The following is a 21,456-nucleotide window of genomic DNA, read 5'->3' as shown; positions in this document are numbered from 1 at the left end:
GCTCGCCCACTACATCAGAGCCCGAAACCTGACTTTCTCCAACGAGGAGGTAAAAGCGGTCACCAGGGACTGCCCGATCTGTGCGGAGTGCAAACCGCACTTCTATAGACCAGACAGGGCCCACCTGGTCAAAGCTTCTAGGCCCTTTGAACACCTCGCGATTGATTTCAAAGGGCCACTCCCCTCAACTAACAAGAACGTTTACTTTCTAAACGTCGTAGATGAGTTCTCCCGTTTCCCATTCGCTATCCCGTGCCCCGACATGACCTCCCACACAGTCATTAGGGCCCTGCATAGCATCTTCACCCTGTTTGGTTTCCCCAGCTACGTGCACAGCGACCGGGGTTCGTCCTTCATGAGCGACGAGCTGCGTCAGTACCTGCTCGACAACGGCATTGTTTCGAGCAGGACTACCAGCTACAACCCCAGGGGGAACGGGCAGGTGGAGAGGGAGAACGCGACGGTCAGGAAGACCGTCCTACTGACCCTCCGGTCTAGAAAGCTCCAAGTGTCCCAGTGGCAGGAAATCCTCCCAGACGCGCTCCACGCTATTAGGTCCCTCTTATGCACAGCAACCAATCAGACCCCTCACGAGAGGCTCTTCATTTTTTCCAGGGGCACTACCACGGGGGTCTTACTTCCGGCATGGCTGAGGACACCGGGCCCGGTACTCCTGAGGGAACACGTCAGGGCACACAAAACCGACCCCCTTGTTGAGAAGGTGCGCCTGCTCCACTCAAACCCCCAGTACGCCTTCGCCGAGTTCCCTGACGGCAGTCAGGACACAGTATCCCTCCGGGATCTGGCACCCGCCAGATCCAGCGCCCCCTCTACCCCCACAGAAGGACCCCTCACCCTACACCCCATGCTGCCGCCCCCTCGCGCTCCCGAGCCCATGAGCTCGCTCCACCAGTTCCGTGCACCCGCGCCGGCCAGCCCCCAGCGCCCCCAGTCCCCGGTTGAACCAGAAGAGTATGAAGCTCGGACACAACCCCACCCTGGAGTCTGCCATCGTACCCCAGCACACAACACCCATCCAGCCACCGCAAGAGGCTGCAACCCCGGTGCTCCGCAGATCACAGCGGACAGTTCGACCACCAGACAGACTTACTTTGTAGACCACCACCCCCGCAGGACTTGATTTTTTTTGCAGGGGATGAATGCGGTGAATGTAACTTAGTAATTCACACTGTATTTACCAATACCATTGTAAGCGCAGTAGCGTTATCCGACCACTAGGGGGAGTACCTCAGGAAATGCTCAGGAGTTTGTACAGGGCTCCACCCTTGGTTCCGCCCACGAATCCTCCCCCTGGACTGCTGTATAAATACCCTTGTCCAGAGCCAGCCTGCCAGTTCATCGAGAGTTCAACGGGTAACAGACTGGCTCTGTAGTAAGTAGATTAAAACCACTGTTCATATCTTGAAGCACGTGTCCAGTGAATTGATGATTCCATCACCTACCACAGTAAGACGCTGCGCTCTCTTTCTGTCCATCCCGTAAAGCAAAAAATCTCCCTGGCCTCTGGCTCCCATTGGGTTGAGATCAAGAGGTATTGTTTAGCGAACCTCACGATCCAGGGGAGGGAGTTTAAAAATAACAGGCTCTACATCCTCCCCCACCTCTGCGCGGCTGCGCTCCTGGGATTAGACTTCCAGTGTAACCTCCAGAGCCTAACATTTAAATTCGGCGGCCCTATACCTCCCCTCACTGTCTGCAGCCTCGCCACCCTCAAAGTCGATCCCCCGTCCTTGTTTGCAAACCTCACCCCGGATTGCAAACCTGTCGCCACCAGGAGCAGACGATACAATGCCCAGGACCGGGTCTTCATGAGGTCCGAGGTCCAGCGGCTTCTAAAGGAAGGGGTCATCGAGGCTAGTAACAGGCCCCAGCGAGCACACATTCTGGTGGTAAAGACCGGGGAATAGAATAGGATGGTCATACCAGTCAGACCATCAACAGGTTTACGCAGCTGGACGCGTACCCTCTTCCCCGTATATCCGAACTGGTCAACAGGATCGCGCAGTACAAGGTCTTCTCCACGGTAGACCTGAAGTCGGCCTGCCACCAGCTCTCCATCTGCGCGAGCTATCGCAAGTACACTGCGTTCGAGGCGGACGGACAGCTTTACCACTTTTTAAGGGTTTCCTTCGGTGTCACAAACGGGGTCTCGGTCTTCCAATGAGAGATGGACTGAATGGTCGACCGATACGGTTGACGGGCAACTTTCCCGTATCTCGATAATGTCACCATCTGCGGCCACGATCGGCAGGACCACGACACCAACCTCTGCAAATTCCTCCAAACCGTAAAACTCCTCAATTTGACTTATAACAAAGAAAAATGCGTGTTCAGCACTGACCACCTAGCCATCCTCGGCTACGTAGTGTGAAATGGAGTGATAGGCCCCGTCCCGGAACGCATGCGCCCCCTGATGAAGCTCCCCTTCCCTCACTGCTCCAAGGCCCTGAAGCGCTGCCTCGGGTTTTTCTCTTATTACGCTCAGTGGGTCCCCAACTACGCTGGCAAAGCCCGTCCTCTCATCCAAACAACTACTTTCCCCCTGTCGACGGAGGCCCGCCAGGCCTTCAGCCGCATCAAAGCGGATATCGCAAAGGCCATGATGCACGCCATCGACGGGTCCCTCCCCTTTCAGGTCGAGAGCGATGCATCTGACGTAGCTCTGGCAGCCACCCTCAACCAAGCGGGCAGGCCCTCCATGCTTCCGAAATCCCTCGCGCACCCTCCATGCTTCCGAAATCCGCCACTCCTCGGTCGAGAAGGAAGCACAGGCCATAGTAGAAGCTGCAGGCATTACCTGGCCGGAAGGAGGTTTACCTTCTTCACAGACCAACGGTCGGTGGCCTTCATGTTCGACAATGCACAGCGGGGCAAGATAAAAAACAAGATCTTGCGGTGGAGGATCGAGTTATCCACCTACAACTACGACATCTTGTATCGTCCTGGGAAGCTAAACATGCCTCCCAATGCCCTGTCCCGCGACACCTATGCCAACGCACAAGTGGACCGCCTCCAAGCCCTCCACGAGGACCTCTGCCACCCGGGGGTCACCCGCTTCTTCCATTTCGTGAAGACCCACAACCTGCCCTACTCCATCGAGGAGGTCAGGACAGTCACCAGAAAGTGACTGTAGAAGTGCGGAGTGCAAGCCGCACTTCTACCGCCCCGAGCAAGCGCATCTGATAAAGGTTTTCCGTCCCTTTGAACGCCTCAGCATGGACTTCAAAGGTCCCCTCCCCTCTACCAACCGCAATACGTACTTCCTCAACGTGATTGACGAGTACTTCCACTTCCCTGCCCCGACATGACCACACCCACCATCATTAAAGCCCTACACACCATTTTCTCCCTGTTCGGATTCCCCGCCTACATACACAGTGATAGGGGGTCCTCCTTTATGAGTGATGAACTGCGTCAATTCCTGCTCAGCAGGGGCATTGCTTCAAGCAGGATGACCAGTTGCAACCCTCGGGGTAACGGACAGGTCGAGAGGGAGAACGGTACGGTCTGGAAAACCGTTCTACTGGCCCTACGGTCCAGAAATCTCCCAGTTTCCTGCTGGCAGGAGGTCCTCCCAGTCGCCCTCCACTCCATCTGGTCTCTACTCTGCACTTCTACTAATCAAACTCCCCACGAACACCTTCTTGTCTTCCCCAGAAAGTCTTCCTCAGGGACCTCGCTCCCGACCTGGCTGGCAGTCCCCGGGCCCATCCTGCTCCAGATGCACGTGCAGGCGCACAAATCGGATTCGTTGGTCGAGAGGGTCCAGGTGCTCCACGCTAACCCGCAATATGCGTATGTGGAGTACCCCGACGGCCGACAAGACACATGCTCTCTACGGGACCTGGCGCCCGCCGGATCCCCACCATCCCCTTCGTCACCAGCCCCATCCACCCCCCCACAGGCTATGGCGGGACCCCCCCAACTGCAACTGCACCCTGCAGGCGCTGCCCCCGGCCCGCCAACCCCCTCACCTGCACCGCCTGGAGGACTAGACGCCCCCCCCCGACCCGGCCCTCACCAGCGCCATCTCGGGGTGTTGAAACCTCCACAAGGACCGGATCATCGCTCCCGGAGTCATGGACGCCCGCATCTCCAGCAATATCTCCGCCGAAGCTCAGTCGGTCGCAGAGGACATCCAAGGCCCCCGATCGTCTGATCGAGTCGATGTGAACTCTTAATGGATTTTTTTTTCTGTCTCTGTAAATAGTTACGGGCCAGTGCGCCATGTTGATAACACAATTCCTGACTCTGTACATAGTTACGGGCCATTGGCCAGCCGCCGTTCGAGAGAGGTATAGTCCCATATCACTAGTCATACTACCAGTAAATTATCCCACCCGCACTGGACTACCAGTCATGGCTGGACGCCCGAGCAGTCTTCCTCCCCCTCCCCCCACCGGTTCTTTTTCCAACAAGGGGTGAATGTGGTAGTATGACTAGAGGTACTACGGTACCTGGGAGTGTGAGCTACCATTGGTGGAGAAGGCTCGCTGCTCATTGGCCCAAGTGTTTGCATTTCATTGGTCGGAACGTAAGGTAGCTCCGCCCAGTGAGGAGGGGTATAAGAACCTGTGTTTCCCAGCAGCCGGCCTCTTTCTGTACTCGAGCTGCTGGGGAAACATCTTGTTGATTAAAGCCTCCAATTCGGACTACATCCTCGTTTCAGTAGTTATTGATCGCGCATCACGGGGATAGAGTAATGGTATAGGCTTGGGTAAGGTGCACTTTCCAAGGGCTGGTGAAGACTCGATGGGCCAAATGGCTTCCTTCTGCACTGTAAATTCTATGATTCTATGATTAAGAGGACTGATTAATGTTTGATTCTGGTGAAGGCCTCGCCGGGTCGGCCGTCGGGAAGCTCCCGGCAGTTCCCACTCGCTGCCACACTTCAAAACTTTTCTGTTAAATCGCACCCACAGTTTTGTTGTGTTCATTTGATAGAGCATTTTGGTCGTTATTTTTTTAAGATTTCTTTATATTGGGTATCTTTCATTTTGCATGTTTAATTTTTATCTATTCTATTATTTATTTTAAGAATTGATTTAATTCCTCAAGTTTTAAAAGTTTTCACAGGAGTCCTGACGTTCAGTACCTTTCCCTCCTTGTTTCTACAATACAGAAAAAGAATTAGGATCTGCCGTGGCAGATTTTAAGCTGAAATCTGGCTTGATCAGCGTTACCGTCAAAGTTATTTGTAACACTGGACAGTGTAGAAGGCAGTGCCCGTTAAAAATAGAAAATAGAAAAACATATGTAACGTTGCTAAAATCTTTCTATTCAGAGATTTTCACAGATGAAAGGAAGTCGATTGTCATCAGGTGCAACTTCAGAGGCTGAAACAAAGCACGATCCAGCGAAGAAGATTTCCAAGCTGGGACCAGTTTCTCAGGTAATTTCTCAATTGGCCTGACAGCTATGTGCGTGATTGGCAGGAAGAGGTCATTGATCCATGTGAAGATCAGGCCGGATGTGTAGTGATTTTATAATAATAATAATCTTTATTATTGTCCACGTGTTGTTCACTCCTGTGTGTGAAGACTTGTGCTGTTTACAAATTTCCCTTGCACCAACTTTAACTTGTCTCACCTTGTCTCTACTTGAGACGTGTTTAATCTGAAGTGGCTGATGCATAATAATAATAATAATCTTTATTGTCACAAGTAGGCTTACATTAACACTGCAATGTGGTTACTGTGAAAATCCCCTAGTCCCCACATTCTGGGGCCTGTTCGGGTACACAGAGGGAGAATTTAGAATGTCCAAATGACCTAACAAGCATGTCTTTCGGGACTCGTGGGAGGAAACCGGAGCGCCCGGAGGAAACCCACTCAGGTACGGGGAGAATATGCAGACTCTGCACGGACAGTGATCCAGCCAGGAATCGAACCTGGGACCCTGGCACGGTGAAGCAACAGTGCTAACCACTGTACTACCATGCCACCCCTTAACTTAAACAGTGCAATGGAATTTATTTCCCTCTGGGTGTGATTTCAGAGATTTTCCTCTTTTGGTCAAGGTTAATTTATTCGGGATGTCTCAATCTACCGACATGGGTCACCAAATAACATTGGTCTGACATTGTTCTCAATGATCAGAGACAGCAGACAAAATGGTCTGCTCTTCCAGTAAGACTTAACATAGGGTAAGATTTTAAAGATGGTGAGTGATCAGCGCTCGTTATCTCGAGAGTCAACTCGGAACAGGCTTGTGGTGAATGTATTATGCCAATAATCCACCATTGTATTTGTATCTGTGCTGTTACCCTTGTATTTGTATCTGTGCTATGCTGTTGCCCTTGTGGGCTTCTCCTATGGGCCATTGTACGACATTATCCATAGGGGAACATGTTGAGGCCTGTATGGGCTCCTCCCCTTGAAGGGAGGTATAAAGAGCAGTCGACCTGTAGGCAGTTCCCAGTATTGGATCAGTCGCAGGCAGGCACTGTTCTAAGTTGATTAAAGCCACGGTTTACTTCTACTCTTGTCTCGAGTGAATTGATGGTCGCATCAACGCTATCGCTAACGCTCGTTCGAAATCCCACCGCCATTTAACAGTCATTTCAGCCAGGCACAGGTACAGAAGCAGTACAACAATGCTCTGCCTGCGACTAAGTCTGCAGACCGTTGGAAAGGTAGGTCCCAGGGACAGGAGGGTAGGGGATACCCTGGGGCTTTGGGAGACATGCAATCATGGAATTGGGGTGTAAATTGGGGGAAGGGAACGGGGTCTCACCCAAGATAGAAAAAAGCTTTTTTTATCAGTTTCCCACCATATCCATACCTGCTTCCACCAACCTAAAAATTGAGGAGACGTCCCTGATGTAGCCATTAAGCAGCTACTCAAGGGCCTTAATAAGTAAAAGGGTGGTTATCCCAACCCAAGGCCCTGGCCACCCAAGCCTGCAATCGCCTGCCTCCGAACCCACATTGGTGGGGAGCGTAACATTTTGCCCATGGTTACTCCCAGAATTCTGTCTCACAGCTAATATGCCAGATTCCTCCATCAACACCCCTGTTCCACTGCTGCATATATCCCCCAGAGGTGTGACATGGTGGTACTGTATACGGTTGGGAGGAAGTGGCCCTGGGAGGGCTCAGCATTGACACCAGACTCCAGAAAGCCTCTCGGCACCGGGTCAACCATAAGCAAAGACACCTTCTGCTGATTATCACTTACATCTTCCCTCAACTGCTGAATCATCTGTCATTTTTGATTGTGGCCTGGTATATGGTAATCGTGGTCCTGGAATTACTCATAAGGTTAGAGGTGACACTCAGAAAAATCTATCTTTTATTTAACATTATGCTGACTAATCACAGAGTAATCAACATGATGCCCAATATAGAACCATCGTACTTCATGCTCTCTTACGTTATTTTACATCACTGATGATGTAAACAATATATTAACATATTCAACATTAACCCTTTGTACTACAAATCCGTTCTCCTCCATGTTGACCAGCACTTGGAGGAGATACTGAGGGTAGCACAGGCACAGGATGTACCTTGATGAGGGACAGTGGGCTGCATTCTCCGGACTGGAGACTATGTCCTGACTCCGGCGTGGGAACGGTGGCCTTTTACCACCAAAAAATCGGCGCAAAACGGCCACCGATCCCCCGTCTAATGGGGGGGGCTAGCCAGGTCCAAGCATAAGCACGACGGCGGCCTGCAGCGGCCACGCCGTGCAACAAGGCGCTGGCCGCAGGCGGTCCCAGCCTGCCAAATAGTGCCCCCCTTTTGGTCAGTCTCGCCACCCCCGGACCACCCCCCACCAATGCCTGCAGCCACTGCCAAAACCCCGCTGCCCGAGGATCAGCTCTTACCTGACTGAGGCAGCCGCAACCGCCACGCCGAATTCTGGACAGAAAATACCATGAGAGACCCACAATGTCGGGAACCCGGCCTATCGGGGGTAGAGTATTGCAAAAGCGGCGCCTCCCCCCCCCCCCCCCGATTTTGGCGGTGGAGACTGGAGAATCCCACCCCAACTGACCTAGCTGGCTGATTCCTGAATACAGAATTGCCAGACTGAGCTCATGCATTCCCAACAATAATAATAATCTTTATTATTGTCACAAGTAGGCTTACATGAACACTGCAATGAAGTTACTGTGAAAATTCCCTAGTCGCCACATTCCGGTGCCTGTTCGGGTACAAAGGGAGAATTCAGAATGTCCAATTCACCGAGCAAACACGTCTATCGGGACTTTTGGTAGGAAACCGGAGACCCAAGCTGGGAATCGAACCTGGGACCCTGGCGCTGTGAAGCAACAGTACTACCTACTGTGCTACCGTGCTGCCCATATGAGAGAATCTAACTCTCCCCTTAACATTCGACTGCATTTCCATCAGAGAATCCCCCAGCATCTACATCTCAGGGATTACTATTGGCCAAAAACTTACCGACACCAGACATATAAAAAGAGTCCCAACGAGAGCAGGTCAGAGACCGAGAATTCTGTGGTGAGTAACTCACCTCCTGACTGTACAAAGCTTGTCCACCATCTGCAAGACATAAGTTAGGATTGTGATGCAATACTCTCCACTTCCCTGGATGAGGGCAACTTGAACAACACTCATGAAACTTTTTTTAAAAAGTAATTTTTATTAAGATTTTTACAAAATATAAACATCACAACAATATTAACAGAACAACCGCGGTAAAAACCCAAGAACAATACCCACCCAACTTCAAAAGCAACTGCAAACAAAAGAAAAATAAAAAAAACACCCAAACAACAAAAGGGAAAGAGATAACACCCACCACATCCCACAAACCCATGTACACAGTTCTCCCTCCCACCGAACCAAACCGCACAGGAAGAGGAGGAATTCACTCTCTCCAGGGCATCCGCCCACGTCCCCTCCTCAATCCCCTCACCCAGCTCCTCTTCCCATTTCCCCTTCAGTTCCTCCACCGAGGCCTCGTCTACCTCCCTCTACCACTTCTCCCCTATGCCGTCTCCATTGCCCCCAAATTTTGAGGGTAGCTCCACCACCGGGCTCGTGGTATACCTCGTTGGAGGGAGCAGCAACGGCACCGTTACCAGCGCCGCCAGGCTCGTGCCCACACAGGATGCCACCTCCATCCTCTTCCATGCTGCCCCTTCCTCGTCCATTACCCACTTCCACACCATCGCTGCGTTGGCAGCCCAATTGTACCCACAGAGGTTGGGCAACGCCAGCCCCCCCTATCCCTGCCCCGTTCCAGGAACACGCTTCTCACCCTCGGAGTCCCATGCGCCCACACAAATCCCGTAATACTCCTGTTGACCCTCCTAAAAAAGGCCTTCGGTATAAGGATGGGGAGGCACTGGAACAGGAACAAAAACCTTGGGAGCACCGTCATCTTAACGGACTGCACCCTCCCCGCCAGTGACAGCGGTAACATATCCCACCTTTTGAACTCCTCCTCCATCTGCTCCACCAACCTTGTGAGGTTGAGCTTGTGCAGGGCCCCCCAGCTCCCAGCCACCTGGACTCCTAGGTACCTGAAACTCTTCCCTGCCTACTTCAGTGGGAGCCTACCAATCCCCTCCTCCTGATCCCCTGGGTGCACCACGAACAACTCGCTCTTGCCCAGGTTCAGCTTATACCCAGAGAAGCCCCCAAAATCACTAAGAATCCTCATCACCTCCAGCATCCCCCCCACCGGGTCCGCCACATACAGCAACAGGTCGTCCGCATAAAGCGACACTCGATGCTCCTCCCCACCCCGCACCAGGCCCCTTCAGTTCCCTGACTCCCTCAATGCCATGGCCAGGGGCTCAATCGCCAACGCAAAGAGCAAAGGGGACAGGGGGCACCCCTGTCTCGTCCCCCGGTACAGCCGAAAGTACTCCGACCTCCTCCTATTCGTGGCTACACTCGGCATCGAGGCCTCATAGAGCAACCTCACCCAACGGATAAACCCCTCCCCAAACCCAAACCTTTCCAACACCTCCCACAGATACTCCCACTCAACCCGATCAAAGGCCTTCTCCGCATCTAATGCCACCACTATCTCCGACTCCCCTTCCATAGCCGGCATAATAATAATGTTGAGGAGCCTTCGTACGTTTGTATTCAACTGCCTACCCTTCACAAACCCCGTCTGGTCCTCATGAATAACCCCCGGCACTCAGTCCTCTATTCTTGTGGCCAGGATCTTTGCCAGCAGCTTGGCGTCTGCATTTAGCAGCGAGATCGGCCTATATGATCCACACTGCAGAGGGTCCTTGTCCCACTTCAGGATCAAGGAAATCAGCGCCCGTGACATAGTTGGGTGCAAAGCCCCCCCCTCCCTTGCCTCGCTAAAGGCCCGGACCAACAGAGGGCCCAACAGGTCCGCATACCTTTTATAAAATTCGGCCGGAAACCCGTCCGGCCCCGGCTCCTTCCCCGACTGCATGCTCCCTATCCCTTTAACCAATTCCTCCAGCTCGATCGGCGCCCCCAGTCCTTCCACCTGCCTCTCCTCCACCCGCGGAAATCGCAGCTTGTCCAAGAAGCGCCCCATTCCACCCCCCTCCACCGGGGGTTCAGACCGGTACAGTTCCCCATAGAAGTCCCTGAAGACCCCATTAACATCTACTCCCTCCACACCACCTTCCCAGCTCTATCCGTCACTCCCCCAATCTCCCTGGCCGCATCCCGCTTCCGGAGCTGGTGTGCCAGCATCCTGCTCGCCTTCTCCCCATATTCATACACCGCCCCCTGTGCTTTCCTCCATTGAGCTTCCGCCTTTCTGGTAGTCAATAGGTCGAACCTGGCCTGAAGGCTACGCCTCTCCCCCAGCAATCCCTCCTCCGGAGCCTCCGCATATCTCCTATCCACCCTCACCATCTCCCCTATCAGTCTCTCCCTCTCCCTCTGCTCCCCCCTCTCCCTATGGGTTCGGATGGAAATCAACTCCCCTCTAGTCACCGCCTTCAATGCCTCCCAGACCATTCCCACTCGGACCTCCCCGTTGTCGTTGGCCTCAAGGTATCTCTTGATACACCCCCGAACCCTCTCGGCCACCTCCTCATCTGCCAGCAGCCCCACCTCCAAGCGCCAGAGCGGACGCTGGTCCCTCTCCTACCCCAGCCCGAGGTCCACCCAGTGCAGGGCATGATCTGAAATGGCAATGGCAGAGTATTCAACATCCTCCACCCTCGAAACCAGCCCCCTGCTCAGGACAAAAAAATCAATCCTCGAATAGGCCTTATGCACGTGGGAGAAAAACGAGTACTCCCTGGCCCTTGGCCTCGCAAATAATGGTGCCGATCCTTATAGGTGACCCACCGACGCGCCGGCTGCAACATGCCAAACTTCACGCTCCGTCTGTGGAGCACCGCCGTCGTCCGGTTAAACCCGGCCCTCCGCCGCGCCACCTCCGCACTCCAGTCCTGGAAGATCCGCACCTCCGTGTTCTCCCACTTGCTGCTCCGCCCCTTCTTGGCCCACCGGAGCACGCACTCTCGATCAACAAACCGGTGAAACCGCACCAACACCACCCGCGGCGGCTCATTCGGCTTGGGCCTCCTAGCCAGAATTCTGTGGGCCCTCTGTAACTCCAGGGGCCCCTGGAAGGACCCAGCCCCCATCAGTGAGTTCAACATAACGACCACATAGGCCGCCAGGTCCGACCCCTGCAGCCCCTCAGTGAGGCCCAGGATCCGCAAATTCTTCCTCCTCGACCAGTTGTCCAGCTCCTCGAACCGCTCCTGCCATCTTTTATGGAGCGCCTCGTCCATCTCCACCTTCCCCGCGACAGCCACGGCCTCATCCTCCCTTTCGGAGGCCTGCTGCTGCAGTTCCCGGATCGCAGCCCCCTGGGCTGTCTGGGTCTCCATCAGCTCCCTGTTGGTTACCTTCAGCGACTCCAGCAGCTCCAACTTAAGCTCCTGGAAGCAGCGCAGCAGAGTCTCCTGCTGCTCCTGCGCCCACTGCCTCCACTCCTCCGGGCCTCCGCCGGCCGCCATTTTGTTTTTCTTCTCCCGCTTTTCCAGGGGTGCTTCCACCGTTTTTCTTCTTACCCCACTCCTGGTCCGGACCATAGGACCGTAGGGGTCAACTCCAGTCCTCTTCCCACGTCGGGATTTGCCGACGAAGTTCCGTTGGGGGCCCTGAAAAGAGCCCCAAAGTCCGTTTTTAGCGGGAGCTGCCGAACGTGCGGCAAAGCTTCCACTCTACTTTCTTTTAAAGTATTTTTATTCGCCATATTTCCATCATTTTCACCATACAAATAATAGAAAACAACAGAACAACCCCCAACAATATAAAATCTAAGACCTAGGCTCATAAATTAGAAACATAAACAAACAACCAAATCGCCCCCGCTGCCCCACCCTTAGAATTCAACGACAACCAACTCTGAAAGAGCATAATAAACAAACCCCTCCTTCACCCCCTTCAACGCAAACTTCACCTTCTCAGGGGTCATAAACTCCAGCAGGTCCCCCCGCCAAGCCGAGGCACAGGGTGACCTCCACCCCAACAAGACCTGCCCACGAGCGATCAGCGAGGCGAAGGCTAAAACGTCTGCCCCGCACCCGCCTGCAGTTCGTGTCGGTCCGATACCCCGAAAATGGCTTCTAGGGGTCCAAGTTCCACATCCATATGTAAACCCCCCAAGATAGTGCTAAATATCACCCGCCAATACCTTTCCAGCTCCGGGCAGGACCAAAACATTTGAACATGGTTTTTGGGGCTCCGCCACATCGCTCACAAACATCATCCACCGCATCAAACAACCGACCCATCTTTGATTTTGTGAGGTACGGCCTGTACACCCTTCAATTGTATCAGCCCCAGCCTCGCACACGAGGTTGAGGTGTTCACCCTTCACAGCACCTCACATCACAGTCCCCTCTTTCATCGCCCCCCCCCCCCCAGCTCTTCTTCCCACTTCAGCTTAACCCCCTCTGTGGCTACCCTATCACCCCCCACCCAGGATCCTCTCGTAGATCGCTGCCACACCCCTCCCTACTGACAGTACCGCCACCAACAGCAAGAAAGCTGGCGCTATTGGGAAGGTTGGGAAGACCTTCCTTGCAAAATCTGCCTCCAGATCTTTAAACTAGCCACCACTGCCAGACTCACCGACTCCTTACCCGTTGTCATTGTGAGCGGCGCCATTGCCAGCGCTCACAACCCCCACACCCGACACGAACCCTCCTCCATCTTAACCCATCAGACCTTCCCCCTCCTTAACCCAGCCCCGCACCTTCTCCACATTCGCCTCCCAGTACAGTAAGTTTGCAGGCACAGCCCCCCCTCCCCCCCCCCCCCCCCCCCCCCCCCCCCCGCCTGTCGCCCTCTCTGCAAAATCACCCTCCTAACCCTGGCCACACCCCCTCCCCTTCCCCCCCCCACCCAAATAAATGAGGTGATCAATTTGTCCCCCTCCTTAAAGAATGATTTCAGTAGGAAGACCAGCAGGCACTGAAATAGGAACAGAAATCATGGTAACACAATTGTTTTAACTGCCTGCACCCAGTCCATCAAACACAGAGGGAGGTTGTCCTACTTTGACAAATCGGCCTTCACCCTCCCCACCAAACTAGTAAAATTATATTTTGGCGCTCACCCCAATCCCGCGCTACCTGCACCCCCAAGTACTTAAAGTGGGTTGCTGCCAGACAAAATGGCAGCGCCCCCCCACCACTAGTCCTGGCTGGAGACCATAAAGTACTGGCTCTTGCGTATGTTCAGTTTGATACCCCGCAAATGACCCAAATCTTTGGAACAGACCCATTATATTCCCCAGCGACATGCTCAGCTCCGAAACATGCAGTAGCAGATCATCAGCATATAAGGCTACTCTATGCTCCACCCCCTCACTATTCCCTTCCACAACCCCGAACTTCTTAGCATGCATGATGACCAAAGGCTCTGTAGCCAATGCAAACAACAAGGGGGGGTGATAGGACAACACTGCCTTGTAGCCCGGCGCAGAGCAAAATACCCCAAATTCATATTATTAGTGCGAACACTCGCCATCAGCTCCCGAAGCAGCAGCCCTACCTACGCTGCAAACCTCGGTCCAATTTCAAATCTAAGACCGCCTTCAAATAACCCCACTCTACCCGATCAAGCACCTTTTCTGCATCCAGTGCCACCAGCACCGTTTTCTCCTTTCCCTCTGCCGTCAACATGATCTCACTTTAGGGAACAGCTGCGTTCCCTTCATGACCCCCGTCTGATCCTCTCCTGTTGCCTTTGTGAGACACCCTTCCAACCTTGCCAATATCGTGGCATCTACATTCGGTAGGGATATGGGCCTTTGTTTGCACTAGAGTGCTGAACTTGTGGCATTTGAGTGCTACAGTGAGAGTTTGGTGACTGAGGGAATGCTGAGCTTGTGGCATTTGAGTGCTACAGTGAGAGTTTGGTGACTGAGGGAGTTAGGTGAGGAGGGAGTAAGGTGCTCCTTACATTTCATTTCCTATATTTATCAAAGAGCGTGAAGGGAGCCAGGAGTTTAGAGTACAGCTGACTGGAAGCAGAGTCAGAGGGCAGAGGTCCAGTTGGTCTACAGGGCAGCTAATTCTGTAAAGTAAGAGGGGATGGAGGCTAGGGCAGTTGCATGCTCCTCCTGTAGGATGTGGGTGGTGAGGGAAACCACTGGTGTCCCCGCTGACTATACCTGTGGGAAGTGCACCCAACTCCAGCTCCTCAGAGACCGTGTTAAGGTACTGGAGCTGGAGCTGGATGAACTTCGGATCATCCGGGAGGCAGAGGGGGTTATTGAGAAGAGTTACAGGGAGGTAGCCACACCAAAGGTACTGGACAAGAGTAGCTGGGTTACAGTCAGGGGAAAGAAAACTAACAGGCAGACAGTGCAGGGATCCCTCGTGGCCGTTCCCCTTCAAAACAAGTATATGGTTTTGGATGCTGTTGGGGGGGATGACCTACCGGGGGAAGGCCCCAGCGGCCAGGTCTCTGGCACTGAGTCTGGCTCTGGGGCTCAGAAGGGAAGGGGGGAGTATAGAAAAGCAATAGTAATAGGAGATTCAATGGTTAGGGGAATAGATAGGAGATTCTGTGGTCGCGAGCGAGACTCCCGAAAGGTATGTTGCCTCCCGGGTGCCAGGGCCAGGGATGTCTCGGATTGTGTCTTCAGGATCCTGAAGGGGGAGGGTGAGCAGCCAGAAGTCGTGGTGCACATTGGTACCAACGACGTAGGGAGGAAAAAGGGTGTGGAGGCAATAAACAAGTTTAGGGAGTTAGGCTGGAAGTTAAAGGCCAGGACAGACAGAGTTGTCATCTCTGGTTTGTTGCCGGTGCCACGTGATAGCGAGGCTAGGAATAGGGAGAGAGTTCAGTTGAACACGTGGCTGCAGGAATGGTGTAGGAGGGAGGGCTTCAGGTATTTGGATAATTGGAGCGCATTCTGGGGAAGGTGGGACCTGTACAAGCAGGACGGGTTGCATCTGAACCAGAGGGGCACCAATATCCTGGGGGGGAGGTTTTCTAGTACTCTTCGGGAGGGTTTAAACTAATTTGGCAGGGGAATGGGAACCGGATCTGTAGTCCAGCAACTAAGGAAGCCGATATTCAGGACGCCAAAGCACGTAGTGATGCAGTGGGGAAGATAACACTGACAAAGGAGAGTACTTGCAGGCAAGGAGATGGGTTGAAGTGTGTATACTTTAATGCAAGAAGCATCAGGAATAAGGTGGGTGAACTTAAGGCATGGATCGGTACTTGGGACTACCATGTGGTGGCCATCACGGAAACTTGGATAGAAGAGGGGAAGAAATGGTTGTTGGAGGTCCCTGGTTATAGATGTTTCAACAAGATTAGGGAGGATGGTAAAAGAGGTGGGGGGGGGGGGGGCATTGTTAATTAGAGATAGTATAACAGCTGCAGAAAGGCAGTTCGAAGGGGATCTGCCTACTGAGGTAATATGGGTTGAAGTCAGAAATAGGAAAGGAGCAGACACCTTGTTGGGAGTTTTCTATAGGCCCCCCAATAGCAGCAGAGATGTGGAGGAACAGATTGGGAAACAGATTTTGGAAAGGTGCAGAAGTCACAGGGTAGTAGTCATGGGTGACTTCAACTTCCCAAACATTGAGTGGAAACTCTTTAGATCAAATAGTTTGGATGGGGTAGTGTTTGTGCAGTGTGTCCAGGAAGCTTTTCTAACACAGTTTGTAGATTGTCCGACCAGAGGGGAGGCCATATTGGATTTAGTACTTGGTAATGAACCAGGGCAGGTGATAGATTTGTTAGTGGGGAAGCATTTTGGAGGTAGTGACCACAATTCTGTGACTTTCACTTTAGTTATGGAGAGGGATAGGTGCGTGCAACAGGGCAAGGTTTATAATTGGGGGAAGGGTAAATACAATGCTGTCAGACAAGAATTGAAGTGTAGAAGTTGGGAACATAGGCTGTCAGGGAAGGACACAAGTGAAATGTGGAACTTGTTCAAGGAACAGGTACTGCGTGTCTTTGATATGTATGTCCCTGTCAGGCAGGGAAGAGATGGTCGAGTGAGGGAACCATGGGTGACAAGAGAGGTTGAATGTCTTGTTAAGAGGAAGAAGGAGGCTTATGTGAGGCTGAAGAAACAAGGTTCAGACAGGGCGCTGGAGGGATACAAGATAGCCAGGAGGGAACTGAAGAAAGGGATTAGGAGAGCTAAGAGAGGGCATGAAAAATCTTTGGCAGGTAGGATCAAGGAAAACCCCAAGGCCTTTTACACATATGTGAGAAATATGAGAACGACTAGAGCGAGGGTAGTTCCGATCAAGGACAGTAGCGGGAGATTGTGTATTGAGTCTGAAGAGATAGGAGAGGTCTTGAACAAGTATTTTTCTTCAGTATTTACAAACGAGAGGGGCCATATTGTTGGAGAGGACAGTGTGAAACAGACTGATAAGCTCGAGGAGATACTTGCCAGGAAGGAAGATGTGTTGCGCATTTTGAAAAACTTGAGGATAGACAAGTCCCCCGGGCCTGACGGGATATATCCAAGCATTCTATGGGAAGCAAGAAATGAAATTGCAGAGCCGTTGGCAATGATCTTTTCATCCTCGCTGTCAACAGGGGTGGTACCAGAGGATTGGAGAGTGGCGAATGTCGTGCCCCTGTTCAAAAAAGGGAATAGGGATAACCCTGGGAATTACAGGCCAGTTAGTCTTACTTCGGTGGTAGGAAAGGGTACTGAGGGATAGGATTTCTGAGCATCTGGAAAGGAACTGCTTGATTAGGGATAGTCAGCACGGATTTGTGAGGGGTAGGTCTTGCCTTACAAGTCTTATTGACTTCTTTGAGGAGGTGACCAAGCATGTGGATGAAGGTAAAGCAGTGGATGTAGTGCACATGGATTTTAGTAAGGCATTTGATAAGGTTCCCCATTGTAGGCTTGTGCAGAAAGTAAGGAGGCATGGGATAGTGGGAAATTTGGCCAGTTGGATAACAAACTGGCTAACCGATAGAAGACAGAGAGTGGTGGTGGATGGCAAATATTCAGCCTGGAGCCCAGTTATCAGTGGTGTACCGCAGGGATCAGTTCTGGGTCCTCTGCTGTTTGTGATTTTCATTAACGACTTGGATGAGGGAGTTGAAGGGTGGGTCAGTAAATTTGCAGATGATACAAAGATTGGTGGAGTTGTGGATAGTGAGGAGGGCTGTTGTCGGCTTCAAAGAGACATAGATAGAATGCAGAGCTGGGCTGAGAAGTGGCAGATGGAGTTTAACCCTGACAAGTGTGAGGTTGTCCATTTTGGAAGGACAAATATGAATGCGGAATACAGGGTTAACGGTAGGGTTCTTGGCAATGTGGAGGAGCAAAGAGATCTTGGGGTCTATGTTCATAGATCTTTGAAAGTTGCCACTCAAGTGGATAGAGCTGTGAAGAAGGCCTATGGTGTGCTAGCGTTCATTAGCAGAGGGATTGAATTTAAGAGCCGTGAGGTGATATGCAGCTGTACAAAACTTTAGTCAGGCCACATTTGGAGTACTGTGTGCAGTTCTGGTCGCCTCATTTTAGGAAGGATGTGGAAGCTTTGGAAAAGGTGCAAAGGAGATTTACCAGGATGTTGCCTGGAATGAAGAGTAGGTCATACAAGGAAAGGTTGAGGGTACTAGGACTTTACTCATTAGAACGGAGAAGGATGAGGGGCGACTTGATAGAGGTTTATAAGATGATTAGGGGAATAGATAGAGTAGACAGTCAGAGATTTTCCTCCGGGTGGAACACACCATTACAAGGGGACATAAATTTAAGATAAATGGTGGAAGATATAGAGGGGATGTCAGAGGTAGGTTCTTTACCCAGAGAGTAGTGGGGACATGGAATGCACTGCCTGTGGAAGTAGTTGAGTCGGAAACGTTAGGGACCTTCAAGCGGCTATTGGATAGGTACATGGATTAGGGTAGAATAATGGAGTGTAGGTTAACTTCTTAAGGGCAGCACGGTAGCATTGTGGATAGCACAATTGCTTCACAGCTCCAGGGTCCCAAGTTCAATTTCGACTTGGGTCACTGTCTGTGTAGAGTCTGCACATCCTCCCCGTGACTGCATGGGTTTCCTCCGGGTACTCCGGTTTCCTCCCACAGTCCAAAGATGTGCAGGTTGGGTGGATTGGCCATGAAAAATTGTCCAAAGTTCTTTGATTAACCTAGGACAAAAGTTTGGTGCAACATCGTGGGCCGAAGGGCCTGTTCTGTGTTGCATTTCTCTATCTTTCTCTATCTCTATCTATCTATTCAACCCACACTCCACCGGGTCCTTATTCTTCTTTAACAGCAGGGAAATCGAAGCCTGCCCCAACGTCTGTGGCAAGCCTATTGCCTCCTCAAACATTCCCATCATCAGCAGCGCCAACCTGTCCTTCGTATAATATTCCACTGGGAACCCATCCAGTCCCACCGCCTTCCCTGACTGCATCCTCTCAATTGCCTCCTTTGTCACCTGCTCCTCCACCGGCCCCTCCAGCCCTGCCCTGTCCTCTTTCTCAAACCTCAGGTACTCCAACCTGTGCAGGAACGCCCTCATCTCTCGCTCCTCTCCTATCATCCCCATCTTATGCCGCACCAGGACTATCGTCTTCGCTGCCGCCTCCCTCTGGAGCTGGCCAGCCAACTAACGTCTCCCCATGTTCATAGACTGCCCCCTCACCCTTCTCAACTTTCCCTGTGGACAACCGGTCAAACTTTGCCTGAAGCTCCTTCCACCTGGTCAAAAGGACTGGACCTGGGTCCCCCGCGTACCTCCTATCCACCTGCAGCAGCTCCTCTATCAATTTTTGGCTCTCCTCTTTCCTCCGTGTCTCCCTTAGCCTGAATCAAGACCCACGATTGGACCCATGACCAAGTTGAAACAATCATATCTTTCAAATTAACAATACAGAGATCGTTAGCAAGACGGCATAGTACTGATTCGTCAAACGATGACCCGACATTTGTCAGTTTACAGGGTGAAGCAGAGGAGAATAAAACTACAGCTGAGCAAGTCATTATCAACGATCTTAAACTGGGATCTGACTTTAATAAACCAATAGGGAAGAAAGAGACCAGCGGGAAGGGGTCAGTGATGGTGTTCAAACTTGAAAGGATCAGGATAGGTGTCTAGTGATTTTTTACATAAGAACATTAGAACATAAGAACTAGGAGCAGGAGTAGGCCATCTGGCCCCTCGAGCCTGCTCCGCCATTCAATGAGATCATTGCTGATCTTTTGTGGACTCAGCTCCACTTTCCGGCCCGAACACCATAACCCTTAATCCCTTTATTCTTCAAAAAACTATCTATCTTTACCTTAAAAACATGTAATGAAGGAGCCTCAACTGCTTCACTGGGCAAGGAATTCCATAGATTCACAACCCTTTGGGTGAAGAAGTTCCTCCTAAACTCAGTCCTAAATCTACTTCCCCTTATTTTGAGGCTATGTCCCCTAGTTCTGCTGTCACCCGCCAGTGGAAACAACCTGCCCGCATCTATCCTATATATTCCCTTCATAATTTTAAATGTTTCTATAAGATCCCCCCTCATCCTTCTAAATTCCAACGAGTACAGTCCCAGTCTACTCAACCTCTCCTCATAATCCAACCCCTTCAGCTCTGGGATTAACCTAGTGAATCTCCTCTGCAAACCCTCCAGTGCCAGTACATCCTTTCTCAAGTAAGGAGACCAAAACTGAACACAATACTCCAGGTGTGGCCTCACTAACACCTTATACAATTGCAACATAACCTCCCTAGTCTTAAACTCCATCCCTCTAGCAATGAAGGACAAAATTCCATTTGCCTTCTTAATCACCTGTTGCACCTGTAAACCAACCTTCTGTGACTCATGCACTAGCACACCCAAGTCTCTCTGCACAGCGGCATGCTTTAATATTTTATCGTTTAAATAATAATCCCGTTTGCTGTTATTCCTACCAAAATGGATAACCTCACATTTGTCAACATTGTATTCCATCTGCCAGACCCTAGCCCATTCACTTAACCTATCCAAATCCCTCTGCAGACTTCCAGTATCCTCTGCACTTTTCGCTTTACCACTCATCTTAGTGTCATTATTGGACACATTGCCCTTGGTCCCCAACTCCAAATCATCTATGTAAATTGTGAACAATTGTGGGCCCAACACGGATCCCTGAGGGACACCACTAGCTACTGATTGCCAACCAGAGAAACACCCATTAATCCCCACTCTTTGCTTTCTATTAATTAACCAATCCTCTATTCATGCTACTACTTTACCCTTAATGCCATGCATCTTTATCTTATGCAGCAACCTTTTGTGTGGCACCTTGTCAAAGGCTTTCTGGAAATCCAGATATACCACAACCATCGGCTCCCCGTTATCTACTGCACTGGTAATGTCCTCAAAAAATTCCACGAAATTAGTTAGGCATGACCTGCCCTTTATGAACCCATGCTACGTCTGCCCAATGGGACAATTTCTATCCAGATGCCTCGCTATTTCTTCCTTGATGATAGATTCCAGCATCTTCCCTACTCCGAAGTTAAGCTCACTGGCCTATAATTTCCTGCTTTCTGCCTACCTCCTTTTTTAAACAGTGGTGTCACGTTTGCTAATTTCCAACCCACCGGGACCACCCCAGAGTCTAGTGAATTTTGGTAAATTATCACTAGTGCATCTGCAATTTCCCTAGCCATCTCTTTTAGCACTCTGGGATGCATTCCATCAGGGCCAGGAGACTTGTCTACCTTTAGCCCCATTAGCTTGCCCATCACTACCTCCTTAGTGATAACAATCCTCTCAAGGTCCTCACCTGTCATAGCCTCATTTCTATCAGTCGCTGGCATGTTATTTGTGTCTTCCACTGTGAAGACCGACCCAAAAAACCTGTTCAGTTCCTCAGCCATTTCCTCATTTCCCATTATTAAAACTCCCTTCTCATCCTCTAAAGGACCAATATTTACCTTAGCCACTCTTTTTTTTATATATTTGTAAAAACTTTTACTGTCTGTTTTTATATTCTGAGC

General features: G+C 51.4%; 1 protein-coding gene across 1 annotated transcript in view; it reads left to right on the top strand.

The window, feature by feature from the left end:
* Positions 1–21,456, top strand: part of LOC119959010 — a 316,096-nt gene that overhangs the window by 257,119 nt on the left and 37,521 nt on the right. The window contains exon 38 of the mRNA XM_038787558.1: positions 5,306–5,413. Coding sequence (XP_038643486.1) covers positions 5,306–5,413 — 108 coding nt within the window. The remainder of the gene's footprint in view (positions 1–5,305; positions 5,414–21,456) is intronic.

This window comes from Scyliorhinus canicula, chromosome 2 (assembly GCF_902713615.1).
Source record: "Scyliorhinus canicula chromosome 2, sScyCan1.1, whole genome shotgun sequence".
NCBI lineage: Eukaryota > Metazoa > Chordata > Chondrichthyes > Carcharhiniformes > Scyliorhinidae > Scyliorhinus > Scyliorhinus canicula.
Note: the sequence above shows the minus strand (reverse complement) of the source record. Positions and strands in the feature narration are given on the sequence as shown.